General features: G+C 37.7%; 1 protein-coding gene across 1 annotated transcript; it reads left to right on the forward strand.

The window, feature by feature from the left end:
- Positions 1-13,667: 13,667 nt before the first annotated feature.
- Positions 13,668-15,656, forward strand: LOC122010970 (protein NRT1/ PTR FAMILY 2.11-like). The gene is made up of 4 exons (XM_042567428.1): positions 13,668-13,749; positions 13,826-14,043; positions 14,134-14,681; positions 14,759-15,656. Exons 1-4 carry the CDS (start codon positions 13,668-13,670, stop codon positions 15,654-15,656), a joined length of 1,746 nt encoding a protein of 581 aa, XP_042423362.1.
- The last annotated feature ends 1,284 nt before the right edge of the window (positions 15,657-16,940 follow it).

Here is a 16,940-nt window from a genome sequence, read left to right on the forward strand (position 1 = left end):
TACTTGTGCTGTTTTGAAACACATCTCAACCTCAACATAAGCATATCATTCCTCATATTAGGGATTTACCAATCACCTCTAACACCTTTGGCTGTCTTTTCCCATGCAAAACATACAAACCATCCCCTGCCTATTGTAGACACAAAAGAATACTAGAAGCTTTAAGAAAATTTGCATTGTTTCAATTGTTGCTCACGCCTACCACAACACTAAGAAGCTAGAGGATAAATGAGAAATCCAACTATCTGCTTGGAATAAAAAGGCAATTCGGGTTTGTACAGCAGCAAAAGAAAACGAAAGGGAAAATATAAGCATAAATTCTGAATTCTGCTACAACCATATGCCTATCAAACTTGAACTTTACCATTCATAATCCTTCTTTGAAACCCACTAAGAACCATTACTAATCAGAGAACCAGAACATCAACAGATTGAAAATCCTTCCAGAGTAATAATTGCGAAGAAGCAAAACCTATTAAAATTCCTCTCTTGACCTATGAAACTCTCGGCAACAACATGGTAGCAAACAAAATCCCTGAATTAAGCAACAAGGTCCAAAGAAATTAGGCACAAGCTAAACAACAAAAACCCTATTCCCTTTTCTTTGAAGCACACGGCAACAAACAGATCCAAAAGCTGAAACGCAAGAAAATTCAAGCAAAGCTTCGAAAACAAAGAAAATAACAAGAAACAAATCTCGGAGCTATCCTACTGCAGGTGAGTAGCAACTCACTCCTTGTATCCTTGAACTCACAGCCGAAAAGGGAGATCTAGGGTTTCGGATAGATGAGAATCCCGGCGGCTTCTTTGCGTTTCTGAGCTCCTCTCGTCGAGGTGGTCACGCGCGGATGAAGACCGGTCGGAAAACGATGCTCGTCGGCCGCCGGAGACGTGCCCTAAATCGTCTTCGTTTCCACCCGAGAGAGAGTCGTCGCGCGGCGTCGTGAGCGTGAGAGAAGAAAGGGAATTTCGGGAGAAATTTTAGGTTTAGGGAAAAGGATTTAAAACTTATACTCAAGGTTATTTTCGTTTCCAACTATAGCTTAAGTGGAATTTTTCTCCTTCTTTAATAACAAATGATCGCTAGCAGAGTTGGTTGGCTGTGTTCTGCTTAAAACTTTGCTGCGGTCGGAGGTCTTCGGGTCGAGCCTCGGCTCGGCCCTTTTTTTCCTGCACCCTTTTATTTCTATTATCTATAACTACTACTTAGATTTATTTTGTTCTCTATTTGTTCACAAAACAGCCACGGAATAGCTGGTTAGCCGGTTTTAACCGAAGCCAGAGATCACGGCTTCAATTCTTTAGCCGCGCACTTTTATTTCCAATTTATTTTACTGTTCCTAACTACTACTTAAATATATATCGCTCCATATATGATTAACAAATCGAGCGCAGCTCGGTTGGTTGGGCCGGTTTTGCTTGGGTCCGGGGTGCTGGGTTCGAAACCCAACTTCTACAACCCTTTTTTTTTTTTTTTAGTTTATTTTTAAAACTTATTCTCCTTGGTAAAAATACCAAACGAACTCCAAAAATTGCATAAAAATACTCTAAAAATTTCTAAAAATCTCTAGAATTTTTCTATAGCATTTCTAAATATTTTTGAATTATTTTTGGGGCTCAAAATGAGGAAATTTGGGTCGTTACAGTCGTAGTCTGTCTTCATGTAGACCTCCATTCTCCTCTTCCAGTACGAAAAATCATCCCCGTTGAATAGAGGAGGACGTACTGTGCTGAAGCCTTCTTGTTGAGACATCTTATCCGGCACACACTAAATTAACTGGAAAAAGAAAATCCCAAGACTTCGTCTTGGATTAGCAGTGCGGGAAAAAATAGAAGCTCTAAGTTGGTGTTGTACCAATTTAGATTTTAAATGCAACGAAAAAAAAATCTTCCAAAAAGATAATAATATCAGTTTGGAATTAAAAAAAAATTATTTCACCCCCTGTCTGATTGGTGGTTGCACCAAATCAGAGCGGTACCTGCTCTGATACCACTTGTAAGACCGTTGGATTCGATAGAGGGGGGGTGAATATCGATTCGAAAATCTCGAGTTAAAACGCAGCGGAAATGTAAAGAAGTAAAGAGATGAACACTGTTGATTTTTACTTCGTTCGGAGCCTGTGACGACTCCTACTCGAAGGCCTGTACACCTTGAGTACTTTCGTTGGGCAATTCACTAGCAATTCGGATAATTACAATTTACGTACAAATATTGCTATTGAAAAGAAGGAAAACAAAGCTAACCGACAAACAATAAATTAAGAAGGAGAGCCGGAGTGAGTCGTCGAAGCTTTGTGAGCGTCGTTGGAGCGCAGAGTAGCAGAGTGATTGGATTCAGAGTTCTCAGAAGACTGATGTTTTGAAGCTCCTGCCTGGGGCTTCTTTTATATGCTGCTCCGGGCGCCTGGATCCCTTCCGGCGCCTCGAATGTGACGTAACACTTCCAACCAGCATTCTCAGTGTCAACGTCGTCCTGGGATAAAACTTGCCTTGGCGCCCGGACCCCTCTTCTCTAGAAAGTCCTTCTCCTGCAAGAAAAGGTTAGTCCGAGGCAAATGTACCCTGCAACAAAGAATGTTAGCACAGTTTTATCGATAAGCAAAGTATGACTTAGATTCCGTCTTTCCGAGACCGGAATCTAGTCACGATCTCGACTTAGATATCCGAAATGGATCTAAGCCGGATCGACGCCTAATGTCCCCTTCCCGAACGCGTCTCCTCACAATACCCTCCAAAGGACTTACCTCACTTACCGCCAGACGTCCGGTCCACCACGACCGTCTGGACTTCGCCAAGCGTCCGGTCACCCGTCGACCGCTTGGACTTCTCGCCACTATCCGGTCACCGTCGACCTAGCGGACTTCTCGCCAAGCGTCCGGTCACCTATGACCCGCTGGACTTTGACTATCCGGTCAGCCCGTCGACCTAGCTGGACTTTTCCTGCACACTTGATCAAAGTGTCAGACAACAACACAACTAACTTAACCTATTTGTCATTCATCAAAACCTGGGTTAGACCGTTAGTGCTACCCGCACCAACATTATCTACCAGAATCTGGAGTGTAGATACAGATGCCATTAATCATGTCCGCAATTCATTGCAGGGTTCCAGGAAACCCGGCAACTAAATGAAAATTAAAACACCGTCCACATGGGCACTACTGTAAAAATGGTAACTGTTGCAGTGGGAGATGTTTATCTTTTGATAAAAATAAAACATGGATTTTTGAGTAATTGTCTTTACGCACCAAGTTTAGAAAGGACTAGTTTTCAGTTTCTAAACTATTCAAAGAACTTGATATTCTTCCTCTTTTAATAACAAAGTTGTTATTAAGAAAAAGAGGGAAGTTATCTGTTCTGATACGTTGGTTGGCAATTTATAAATCCAATAACTCTCACTGTGCAACAAATGGAAATTAGTAACACATCTTCTAACTTTAAGAGAAAGTAACCTTCGAAAATGAACTAATTATATCTTTGGCATCTAAGGCTAGGTTATATTAACTTGAGTAGGATTCATTGGTAGCTGATGAACTTTTGGGTTCATTAGTAGTGAAAATCTTTCCAACCTACGAGTCTTACTTGGAAGGAAAAATAACCAAGAATCTTTTAAATCTAAGGGGTATGGAGTCAAAGATATATTGGAATTGGTTCATTCTGATTTGTGTGATCCTATGAGCATCCAGGCAAGAGGTTGTTTCAAATATTTCATCTATTTTTTAGACAACTATTTGAGATACGGATATATTTACTTGATGTGCCGCAAGTCTAAGTGCTTTGATTAGTTCAAAGAGTACGAGGCTGATGTGGAGAAACGACAAAGTAAAAGTATCAAGACACTACGGTAAGATCGTAGTGGCAAGTACCTCTTGGGAGAATTTAGGAGTCATTTATCAGAAGTAGGGATTTAATCCCAACTAACTGCACCTGGTACACCCCAACAGAATGGTGTAGGAAAAGGAAGGTATAGGACTCTTATGGAAATAAGTAGATTGATGAGTTATTAAGAATATTATCAAAATCATTTTAAGGATATACTCTGGAAACGGGAGTGAATATAGTACCTTCTAAAGTCAGAACTCTCTACTCATATAGAATTGCTGAATAGGCGTAAGCCTATTTCGAAGCATATTCAGATTCGGGTAATCCAGCACATATGCAGAAGAGAGACAATGATAAGTTGGACAGGAATTCACTTGTTTGTGGGTTATCCTAGTGAAATGAAAGTAGGTTTATAGTCTTAAAAATCAGAAGGTCATTGTTAGCATCAATGACCGATTTTTAGAAAAGGACTATGTAATAAACCATGTGCCCATAAGAAAATTTGTTCTTAAGGAAATAATAAAAGGCATGTCTAATCTAGTACCAACCGTATAAGATGAGATACCACAAGGAAATCGCAACACGTATCACAAATGATACACAATTGCGTAAAGTGTCTTGTCGTAGTGGGAGGGTTGTTAGCAACCAAAAGATTCATGTTTGGGAGAGTTTTTGGACTCGATCCCGGAGGACATGAACTTGATCTCCGGAAATATGACAAACACTCCAAGATAAAGATGCAACATCTTGGCAAAGAGTAATGAATAATGTAATTAGAATATATGTATTCTAATAAAATCTGAAGCTTGTAGAACCACCAAATGGTGTAAAAGCATTTGGGTATAAAAGGTCTATAATAGGAAAAGAGGATAGACAAGAAGGTAAAACTATCTTAAGAAGCTAGATGAAAAGGAAACTTTTTCACTGGTAGCCATGCTTAAGTCTATCCGGATTCTTTTATCTATTTGGCAAGTGGATGTCAAGACAGTATTCCTTAATGAAAGTCTTGAAGAAAGCATCCATATAAAGCAACCAGAAGGGTTCATTGCAAAGGGCTAAGAGCATCTTGTGTGCAAGCTCAATCAGTCTATGGACTGATACAAAGCTTCAAGGTCTTGAAACATCCAGTTTATCAAAGTAATCCAGACCTATGGATTTATTGAGTAAACGGATAAGTCTTGTGTATACAAAAGATGTGATGGAAACGTGGTGGTATTTCTTGTACTATACGTAGATAACATTTTTGGTAGTTGGAAACAATATCAAAATGTTGTCGAAGTAAGGGTATGGTTGTCCAAATAATTCGATATAAAGGACTTGGGAGAATGTATATATTTTGAGATCAAAGTAATAAGGGATCGAAGAAAAATATATTTTACTTATCCCAAGCTTGATACATCGGAAAATCCTTGCTCGCTTTAAGTATGCAAAACTCCTAGAAAGGTTTCTTACCTTTAAGCATGGAGTGTCTTTATCTAAAGAGATGTCTCCGACATCAAAGGAGATTGAGGACATGTAGGCAGTTCTTCGGCAGCTAGACAACCTAATGTATGCTATGCACGAGATCATAACTGTTTTGCCAAGGCATAGTTAGCAGATATCAAAGTAACCCTAGACAAGGACATTGTACTGTAAAGCATATATTAAAGTACCTTAGAGGCACTAAAGATTATATGCTAGCTTACAAGGCGTTAATTTGGTTCCTATAGGTTGTACGGATTTTGACCTCCAATCGGATAGGGACAATAATAAGTCAACCTCGGGTTTGTGTTTATTTTAGGAGGTAAAGTCATAACTATGGAAGAGTGATAAGCATAGGTGTTTTTTGGACTCCACCAGAAGCTTAGTATATGGCAAGCCTCCGAGGTAGCCATAAAAGTGAATGACTCAATAACCTCAAGATACACTTAGATATGATTTCGGTTTGTCCAAAGATTATTATAATTTATTGTAATAATATTGGTGCGATAGTAAACTCAAGAAACCATAAGTCTATAAAGGCAAGTAAACACAATAGAGCGCAAGTACCACCCAATACGAGAAATCGTATAAACGAGGAGAAGTTGTTGCTGCCTAGAATGCATCAGATGATGACCTATAGATCTTTTCACTAAGGTCTTTAAGGCAAGAGCTTTTGATAGACATGTTGAAGGGTTGGGAATCAGATGTATGGTAACAGATATGGCAGCTTAGTCTTTTAGTATAAGTGGGAGATTGTTAGAGTGTATTCTAAAAGCCTAGCTTTTGGTATAAACATTTATCTAGAAATAAGAATCACATTGGTCAAATGTCTACATTTATGATAAATGTAGTTGTTCAATTAATTTATATTGCAGATAACATGGTGTGTGGTGTCACACACAGAGGATCATGTTATCAGTACCTTATAAATTATAAACAGTAGCTCACGACCATAATGGAAAGGAACAAATCATTGGAAGGTCGTAGTGTAATTAGGTATTAGTTTATCTTAACTATATAATTACACTAGTACACTTAGAGTGTATTGAGTAGGACCATTAGAGGTCATTTCTTTTATACTGACTTTATAAAGAAACAAAGACCTCAGTTATTATGGAAGTGTGTGCTCTTAATCCTAATATAATAACAAGCACATATATTTGATATTAATTTCTTTAATTTATCAATGGGTGAGATTTAGTTCGATGAATCAATAAGCCCGATAAGTTGGGAAATGATATCACTTATAGTGTGTGTTGTTGATTATAGAAGGAAACTGTATCCTAGTGATCTAGGTTGAGAATGTCCCCAAGAGGAGCTCATAAGGATTGTCATGTTAAACCCTGCAGGTGGACTTAGTCCGACATGACGATGAAGTTGAGTGGTACTACTCTTGGATCTAGATATTAATTAAGTGAGTTGTCAGTAACTTACTTAATTAGTGGACATTTGTTATCTTAAACACAGGGAGACTAACACACTCATAATAAGAAGGAGCCCAAAATGTAATTTGGGATTGGTGCAGTAGTTTAATAATAGTTCTTTAGTGGAATGAATTATTATTGATGAAATTAAGTTGTGTGTTTGGGGCGAACACGGGATGCTTAATTTCATCGGGAGACCAAAATCAATTCCTCCTCTCGGTCCCTATCGTAGCCTCTAGTATATAGAGATTTATACCCACCGAATACCCACCTTCTTACCCATCTAATGGGGTCACAAGCTAGCTTGGAACCCAAGCTAGGCCGGCCAAGACCAAGTAGATGAGCTAAGGGCTGGCCAAAGCTTGGGTCCCAAGCTTAGGTGGGCGCTCTAGAATATTAAAAGGATTTTATTAAAATTATTTCTTATGTGGATATCAAGGTTTTAAAAAGAGAGTTTAAAAATTAAAAATTTCCTTTTATAGCTTTCTACAAAAGATTAAGAGAAGAGATTAATATCTTTCCTTATTTGTAGATTAAAAGGATGGTTTTAATTTTTGGTAAAAACTTTCCTTATTTGTAAATCATCTACATGTTTAAAAGAGAGTTTAAAATTTGAAATCTTTCCTTATTTGTTGATTAAAGGTGGATTTTAAATTTTAAGAAAACTTTCCTTTTTAACCATGTTCATGATTTAAAAGAGAGTTTAAAATTAAATATTCTTTTTTATAAGTTTCTACAAAAGATTAAGAAAAGATTTGATATCTTTCCTTATTTGTAGATTAAAAGAGATTTTAATTTTTAGAGATAACTTTCTTTTTATCCACATGTTTAAAAGAAAGATTTTAATTTATTAAATTTCCTTTTTATAAACCAATCATGAAGGGATAAAAATTATTGGAGAAATTTTTTATTTCTGGAGACAAATTAGGAAGTTTTAATTAATTGAATAGAGTCGTCCTTTGTTTGTAGCTTTTATATGGCCGGCCAAATAAAATTGAGAAAGAAAATTATTTTTAATTAAATAAATTTTTCTTTTCAATGGAAAAAGAATTAAGGAAGTTTTTATTAAATTTTCCTTATTTTCCAAGACAAAGGATTATAAAAGAGGGGGTAGAGGAGGCTTCAATGTGAACGACTCTATTCTATTTTTCTTCCTCTTTTCCTTGGTGGTGTGGCCGGCCCTTCCTTCTTCTCTTCTTCTTCTCTTCTTCTTCTCTTTGTGGCCGAACCTCTTCATGCTCATGGAGTTTTAATTGGTGGCCGGATCTAGCTTGAGGAAGAAGGAGAGAAAGCCTACATCCCTTGGAGCTTGGTTGGTGGAAAAGATCTTCATCTTTTGGAAGCTTTGTGCTTGGCCGAAATTTGAAGAAAGGAGAAGGTGCTTTGGTGGTTTCTCATCTCGGAAGATCGTTGCACACACAACGTCCGAGGTTAGAAGAGGAATACGGTAGAAGATCAAGAGGTTTTTCTAAAAGGTATAACTAGTATTTTTCTTTCCGCATCATACTAGTTATTTTTGGAAATAATACTAAATACAAGAGGCATACGATTCTAGTGTTTCGAATTTATTTTCAATATAGTGTTCTTTTTTTTTTCTTTTCCTTGTGATTTGATTGTTCTTTTCGGTTAACCTAAAGTTATTTTAGGAAATTAAATATTAGATTTCTATAAAAGGTTTTGTCTAGTCGGTGGTGGTTGCTCCCATATCCAAGAAGGTCATGTGCCTCGCCACGTCAGTACTGGGAACCAATTATGGAAATTAATATTTAATGGAATTAATAACTTAAGGTGATTTAGGTCGAACGTGTTAAGTTCCGGAGGAGATCCAAGTCAAAACCTAAAAGAACAAATAGATTAAGTTTTGGAACAAACGTGTTAAGTTCCGCAGGCGATCCAAAATTTAATTTAAAAGAACACATGGTAGCTAGGAAAAGGTTCAGACCTTTGTACAAAATTTTTGTACAGTAGAACCTCTAGGCTTTCCGAGTAGCAACCTACAAGCCCAAGAGCAAAGCCATGAGAGCTTAGGCCCAAAGTGGACAATATCATACCATTGTGGAGATATCTAAATTCTTTTTGATCCTACAATTGGTATCAGAGCCCAGACTGTTAGAAGGTTTAACCACCGAATGTGCACAAGAGCTATGGTCTGATTTAGCCATGTGGGTACAATATTGACCTCAAACAAAGAAAGTGGGGGCTCCTATGTTCGGATCAAGAGGACCAGACACCAGGCAGGAAATCCTAGTTGCGACTAGGCAATGAAGTCCTAGTAGGTCGGGTGGACCGAGGGGCAGGAAGTCCTGGTGGGTCAAGGATCGGACGTGGGAAGCCTATGGTCCTTTGTTTGAGGGGGATTGTTGGGGTTGCAAGGTTGCAAATATAGTCCCATATTGGAAACAAATGGGAAAGATCATGGGTTTATAAGAGAAAAGATATCTCCATTGGTATGAGGCCTTTTGGGGAGAGCCCAAGAGCAAAGTCATGAGGGCTTAGGCCCAAAGTGGACAATATCATACCATTGTGGAGATATCTAAATTCTTTTCGATCCTACAGAGATGAGTTTGACACTTATTTAATTGTGTGGTGTTTGATATATGTTCCAGCCACCTGTGGCTGATGTATACTATGTTTGTATCTCAGTTTATGGTCACCGGTATAGGGGAGATTTTGCCGAAATTTTTCGGTAGGAACTTCTCGTGGTTTCGATCATACCGATTAAGTAAAGATAGTAGTTAAGTAACGGTCACCTTTAGAGAGTAGTAGTATAGATAAGAAGGGTGGTCGCTACACGACCCCGGCCGGGTCTGGCCCGGACCCGACCCGGGCCCGTAACCGGGTCAACGGGCCGGTTGCCCGTTGACCCGGTTCGCAGGGTCGAACCGGAACCGGCCCGGCAAGTTGTTGGGCCGGTTCCGGTTCATTTGTTGTAAAACCGGTGAACCTGCCGGTTAACTGGCGGGTTGAACCGGCGGTTCAGCCGCAAATTTTTTTTTAAAAAAAACGGCTTGAACTGCCGGTTAACCGGCGGTTCATAGCCGTTGGAACCGCCGGTTAACCGGCAGTTCGTAGCCGTTCGGAGGGTTTTTTGGGTATTTTTTTCAACGGTTAGGATCATTTGACCGTTTTTTGATCAATGACTATGATTTAGTGTCTGTTACTATCAAAACTCTATAAATAGAGAGCTCATTTCATCATTTTTCACACACATCTTCTCTACTCTTAATCTCATTTTCGTATTCTCTAATCTCTACACGCTTTCGTTTCCAATTTTCAATTACAATGGAAGGAGGCCGCGGAGGTGCATCATCTCGAGCTCGGAAGGGAAAGCAAATAATGAATCCGCGGGAGGAGGACCCCAACATTCAATCCACCGATGATGAGAACGAGCATCTTCCGAATCCGAAACCCGAAAGGTTCGGGAACTTCCTCCTCTAAAGTCTTCTATTTTCACTAAACATTTTGAGAAGGTCACTCTTCCGTCGGGAGAAATGCGTGCAAAATGTAAGCACTGCAATGCTTCCTACAAATTCCAAGCCGGCGACGGTTATGGGTCGTTGAAACGACATGTAGAAACGAAGCACCCGACGGAATATGGACTCGACCGTTCTCAAACACAATTATCAAGATTTTCTTCAACTAGCGGTAGTACCGATTCCGGTTTATTTTTATATTCAGATAATAAATTAAGAGAATCATTAGCTAAATTTGTTTCCCTAGAACATCTTTCTTTTAGTTTTGGATCTAAATGCACATTTGAAGATTTTTGTAAAGAATCTCTTAATCCATGTGCTAAACGTGTTCCTAGAACTACACTTACTCATACAATTAAAAAATTAGTAAAACAAGGGAAAAAGAATTTAATTGATGAATTTAGTAAATTAGATAATAAAGTTTCTTTATGTTCCGATATTTGGAGTGATCATTGGCAAACACATTCGTATATGGGTGTGACTTGCCATTGGATCGATAACTCTTGGAACTTCCAAAAAAGATTATCAGCTTATAGAGTTTTTGATGAATCACATAATGCTCATAATATCACACAATTATTATGTTTAATTTTAGAAGAATATGTTTTAAGTCATAAAATATTTCCAATATCATTAGATAATGCTAGTTCCAATACCGCTTGTATAGATGATCTAAAATTTGTTTGTCAACCTATTATTGGAGGTTTATTTTTTTATATTCGTTGTGTATGCCATGTTTTAAATTTATGTGTTCTAAGATGGTTTAAAAATTTTAGAAAGTTATATTAAACCAATTAGAATTACAATTTCTTATTTATAGTCTCATCCATCTATAATGAAACAATGGGATAGGTTTTGTAAAATTAATGGAATGAGACCTAAAAAATTTCCACGTGATGTACCAACATGTTGGAATTCAACATACCAATTATTACAAGATTCATTTCAATATAAAGAATTATTATGTTCATTTTTTGCACAAAACACTAATACTAATATATATTTATTTTCACAACAATGGAATATTTGTAGTAGTATTTGTGAAATTTTAAAAGTGCTTAATGATGCAACCGAACAACTTTCCGGTGTTTATTATCCCACCGCTCAATTAGTTTTAGAAAATGTTTCTAATATAGTATTAGTTTTAAATGAACATATTAATAATGAATCTTTATCTCCTTGCATCTTAGCTATGAAAACTAAATGAGAAAAATATTTTTATTTAATTCCTGAAATTTATTTAATTGCATTTGCTTTAGATCCTAGATTTAAATTAGAAGTTTTACAAGAAATGTTAACCTTATATTATAACGCTTTAATTCCAATTAAAGATTTTCTTCCCCTGATCCAGTTAATATTATATATAATGTTAGAATTTATTTATATGATATTTATAATCAATATTATGCAAAATATGGAACACAAATTAATATTTCTAAAATACAACAAACTACTAGTAGTAATTTAAAACTTACAAAAGCACAACTCTTATTAAAAGAACGGACAAAACGCCCACGAGGATCCTCAAATTCCACACAGGAACTTGAGAATTATTTTACAACTTCTTTTGATTTTAATGAAGCAGATAGCGAAAACTTCGATATCTTAAAGTGGTGGTCACATAAGGCTCAAAGCTTCCCGTTCTCTCCGTGATCGCAAAAGAAATTTTAGCTTGTCCAGTGTCAGCTGTTGCTGTGGAGCAGACGTTCAGTGCCAGCGGCAACATATTAGATGAACGACGATCAACTTTGTCTCCCGACTCATTGGAAGCTCAAGCATTACTGGACGATTGGACCAGAGCGGAGAAAAGAATTCAAGGAATGCAACTTTCAGATAACGAAGTTGAAGATTTTGATATTGAAGGAACAAATACGACAGGAACAGGAAATAGAAGTGAGTGAAAAATGTAAAAGGATACAAATGTAAAAGAACTACGTGAGCTTTGATTCCCCTAAAGGGATACGTAGGCAACTTAAATAAGTGCAAGCCCTTTTTCCAATAAATTTTAATTTCTAATTTTTAATGTTTAATTTTTAATTTTTTTAACATAATAATTTTGAACCGTGGCAAACCGTGACGAACCGTGAACCGTAATCGTCTTGGGCGGTTAAAGTTAAGGGTCGACCTGCCTGGAACCGTTGAATCGATGGCTCCGAACTGTCGAACTGTTGATTTCGAACCATGATCAGGTCTATTCACGATTGCACAGAAAACGTTGGACAACATATCATTTCATTATATATATATATATATATATATATATATATATATATATATATATAGATAGAGAGAGAAAAATGTAATAGGTATAACAGTGCACACTACTATTGTAGTAGGTATGATCACGCTTTAATTATGACTAAAGCTACTCCAAATTGTAGTAGGTATGATCATAGGTGTTATAATACTATTGAAGTAATTTTGATTAAATTTAACCGATTTTAATCAATTTTAAGTAATTTTTATGAGTTAAAAAATAATATTTTATTATATTAACCTTCTATAATTAGTCATTTTGATTCATTTAGAATAATTTTGTTTTAGGATTTAACAATTATGAGTAATAAAAAATTAAGATGAAATGCCTTTTTAATTTTTTTAATAACATGTTTTTTATATAAATAATAAAGGTCGCCCATTAAGATTTTATAATTAGATTTTATTCTTACAAAAGATTTTATTTATTTCTAAGATATTTAATTTATGGTTACTATTAAAATTAATGGAATAAATTAGTGCTGAATTAGTGATGGGATGATTAATAGGTACCATAAATAACATTAAAATTTAAATAACTTATAATTTTTATATTAATAATTTATGTCAAATTAAATTACTTGTTAATTTAAATCATAAATCCATCGCTGACTGAATTTCAAATATATTATATCTCTCAATGAAATTGAAAATTAAATTAACCTAAATTTTTAAATAGAATTGTCGGAACCTAAATTTTCATAATTAAATCACCGTTTTGTAACTGCTATAATGATATAATAGTTACTACAATAATATAATAGTTATTATAATGATATAATAACTGTTATAATAGTTGTTATAATGATATAGTAATTACTATAATGTTATAATAGCTATATCATTTTTAAAAATCATTATCATAATAATTATTACATACAATTATAAATCATAGGAAAGAGAAATACTGCCGTGATTGTTATATACAATCATAAATCATAGAGAGAAAAATAAAAAAAATTATTTTAATTTAAAAATGAGAGAAAATTATTTATTTTAATTTAAGAAGAAAAAAAAGAGAAAACTTATTTATTTTAATTTATTATGTGACGTAGATGATGAGAGAGATTAAAAACAAGAGATTTTAATTCCGCGTCTGAATTTTGCTCACGGTCTTACAGCAGCAGCGTTGGACGGCATATCAATTGCGTATCTATATATATATAGATATCCACAACTGTTTGTGTAGTCTAAACAGAGAGGATTGGCAGGAAGGAGATCGTAGTAATCAATGGAGAGGAAGGAGAAGGACAGTGCAGTTGCAGAAGTGAAGATCAACCACAGAGGCTGGGCAACCATGCCTTACATTTTAGGTAAGCGCTGTGCTCATGTATGTAATCATTTGAGACGACGAGGACCTCAGAATCAATCGCTTAATAATTCATGAAGGAAATGGGGCGTTCGAGAATCTGGGAACGTCCGGTACGTCGTCGAACTTGCTGGTCTATCTAACCACTGTCTTCCACATGAAGAGCGTAACCGCCGCCGTCGCCATCACCGCGTTCAATGGCTCCACCAACCTAGCACCTCTCGCCGGAGCATTCATCTCCGACAGTGTCTGTGGGCGCTATGCTACCTTGGGCTTCGCATGCTTATCCACTCTTCTGGTGCCAAGACGAATTTTCTGTTGTTTTCTAACAAAATCAAGAAAAACAGAAATTGTTTTTGGTTAATTTTAATCTTTGAATTTCGGTCAGGGCTTGTTCGTTCTGACGCTCAGCGCCGCCGTGCCCAAGTTGCATCCTGGCCACTGCCACGATGGCAAGGCATGCAACGACCCGACGGCGGGGCAACTCGCCGTTCTCTTCGCGAGTTTCATGTTCCTGGTGATGGGCGCCGGCGGCGTCCGGCCCTGCAACTTGGCCTTCGGCGCCGACCAGTTCGACTCCGGAACGGAGCCTGGCAAGCGAAACATCAAAAGCTTCTTCAACTGGTACTACTTCACGTTAACCGTCGCAATGGTGATCTCCTCCACCGTCATCGTCTACGTGCAGAGCAACGTGAACTGGGCGCTCGGCCTCGCCATCCCCACCCTGCTCATGGCCTTCGCCTGCGCCTTCTTCTTCCTCGGCTCCCGCATGTACGTCAAGGTGCGTCCCGAGGGCAGCCCCTTGACAGGCGTCGCGCAAGTCCTCGTAGCCGCCTTCCGGAAGCGATCCCTGCCGCTGCCGGAATCGAGCTCTCTGTTCAATCCTCCCCATCTTAGTTCACTCGTCTCAAAACTCCCTCACACTGGTCAATTTCGGTAATTTTTTGCCCCCCACACATCATCAATTCGTTCGATTTGATGACGAATCGACTTAAAAAGGACTACAACCACAGATTTCTTGACAAAGCTGCGATTTTGACTCCAACTGACGAAATCAACCAAAATGGTTCTGCTGCAAACGGGTGGAGACTCGGCAGCGTTCAACAAGTCGAGCAAGTTAAGTGCTTGGTGAGGATCATGCCGATTTGTTTCACCATCATCGCCTTCCAAATCGCTCTCGCGCAGCAATCCACCTACGGTGTCTTTCAGGCCGTGCAATCCGACCGCCGGCTCGGCAACTTCTACGTACCCGCCGCCTCCTTCTACGTCTTCTCCATGGTCGCCATCACCATATGGATCCCCATCTACGACCGCTTCGTCATCCCCCAGCTCCAGCGCATCACAGGCAGAGAGGGAGGTATCACCTTGCTCCAAAGAATGGGCGTCGGCCTCATCCTCGGCGTGGCATCAATGCTCGTCGCCGGTCTGGTGGAAGAGAGACGACGGAGAATCGCGCTTCGCAGTTCGATTGCTCCGGGAGCCACCGACGCCGTCTCGCCCATGTCGAGCTTCTGGTTGGCCCCGCAGATGGTTCTGATGGGGCTGGGGGAGGTATTCGCCCTGATCGGGCAAATCGACTTCTGCTACAGCCAGTTCCCGGAGAACATGAGGAGTCTTGCTGGCAGCATGATGTTTCTGACGCAGGCCTGCGCGAGTTACAGCAGCAGCTTGCTGATTACGGTCATCCACCGAGTCACTGGTGAACATGAGAATAACAACTGGCTGGCGTCGGATCTTAACGAGGGGAGATTGGACCTGTACTACTTCTTGATTGCTGCGTTGGGAGGGTTCAATTTCGTGATCTTCGTTGTCTGCGCGAAGTGGTACAGGTACAAGAGCTCGGAGAAAGACCATGAGCTAGCCTTGCACTGCACCGAGGAAACTAAGGCGGCTAAAGATAATGTAATCTGAAGTTATTGTAATAAAATTTGGAATGCGATGTAATATAATTAATATTATAAGTTTGTAATGTAATAAAATTTATAATATAATATAATTAATATTATATTAATATATTTGATGAAAGAGTTATATAAAGTAATCTTTGATTATAATAGTGATGGAATATAATTCATATTATTATAAAATTATAAAAATATTCTATAATATTTGTCGGTAACGATGATAATGACGGACGATGGCAAGCAACGACGGCGACAATGGGCGGTGGCGGCTACTGTGGTCGGCGACGGTAGCGACCGATTGGCATTGGTACAAGAAATAGACTAAGGGTATATTTAGCATATTAAATTTCAAGATTGGAATATAATCTAGATTACATGCTATTAGTTTTGTAATCCAGATTATAAAAATTTATTATCTTTTGTAATCTAAATTATATTACATTATAGGTTTAAAATTGTATCAAATAAAGTAATCAATCTTGTAGTATAATCCTGATTATATTATAAGGTTGATTACCTCTTACAAACGTAGCCTAAAAGTTTTGTTTAACGGAACAAAAGATCATTGTCTCCCCATAGTACAATGAAAAGACGTAGTCTCTATAAAAATATGTTTTCACCACACTAGTGGTCTCACAGTTGTCTTATCTCATATGGTAAAAAATGATTTATCCGTCTCTAGTACCCATCAATTATTCTCTAGGTCAATATGAAGAAGAAAAATTATAAATAACTACTAATCATTAGTGTAAATGACCAAATGATAAAAAAATATACTCGAACCCATCAAATTTTAACTCCAAGACTTCATGGAACAACTAAGCTGTTCCATCTAAACAAGCATGTTTAGATGGTCTAAATTCTAAATCCTTACATAAGCCAATGAAGACTCTGACCTTTCAATTATTGTTATTATTATTTTTTTATTAATCTAGGTATTCAGTACAAACCCGACTATTTATTAAGTAAAAGGTCTCCATAACCTCCCCATTTTAGATTTGCATATGCTTACTTGTTAATTGTGTAATCAAACTATATGCCATAGGGTTGTATATGTTTGTTAATTGTATAATTCAACTGCACGCTGTTCTACACAACCACTTCGTCAATTAATAACTTTTTTTGCATAATCCACTTGCATATTGAACTGTGATACTTTATGAATCGTAATCATTCATGATTTACCTCATTCGTATTGACCTAAGGACGAATTAGCGAGGATACTGAGACAAGTTAATAGCCTTTTGCCACATGTGATGTTGGGTCACTTCAAAGCTAGAAGGGAGAGTGA

The sequence above is a fragment of the Zingiber officinale genome, chromosome 1A (assembly GCF_018446385.1).
Source record: "Zingiber officinale cultivar Zhangliang chromosome 1A, Zo_v1.1, whole genome shotgun sequence".
Classification (NCBI taxonomy): Eukaryota; Viridiplantae; Streptophyta; class Magnoliopsida; order Zingiberales; family Zingiberaceae; genus Zingiber; species Zingiber officinale.

Coding starts and splice junctions, on each gene's coding strand:
- LOC122010970 (XM_042567428.1), top strand. CDS start 13,668: ATGGAGAGGAAGGAGAAGGACAGTGCAGTTGCAGAAGTGAAGATCAAC. Junction 14,044..14,133: donor CATGCTTATCCACTCTTCTG/GTGCCAAGACGA, acceptor AATTTCGGTCAG/GGCTTGTTCGTTCTGACGCT. Junction 14,682..14,758: donor CCTCACACTGGTCAATTTCG/GTAATTTTTTGC, acceptor CTACAACCACAG/ATTTCTTGACAAAGCTGCGA.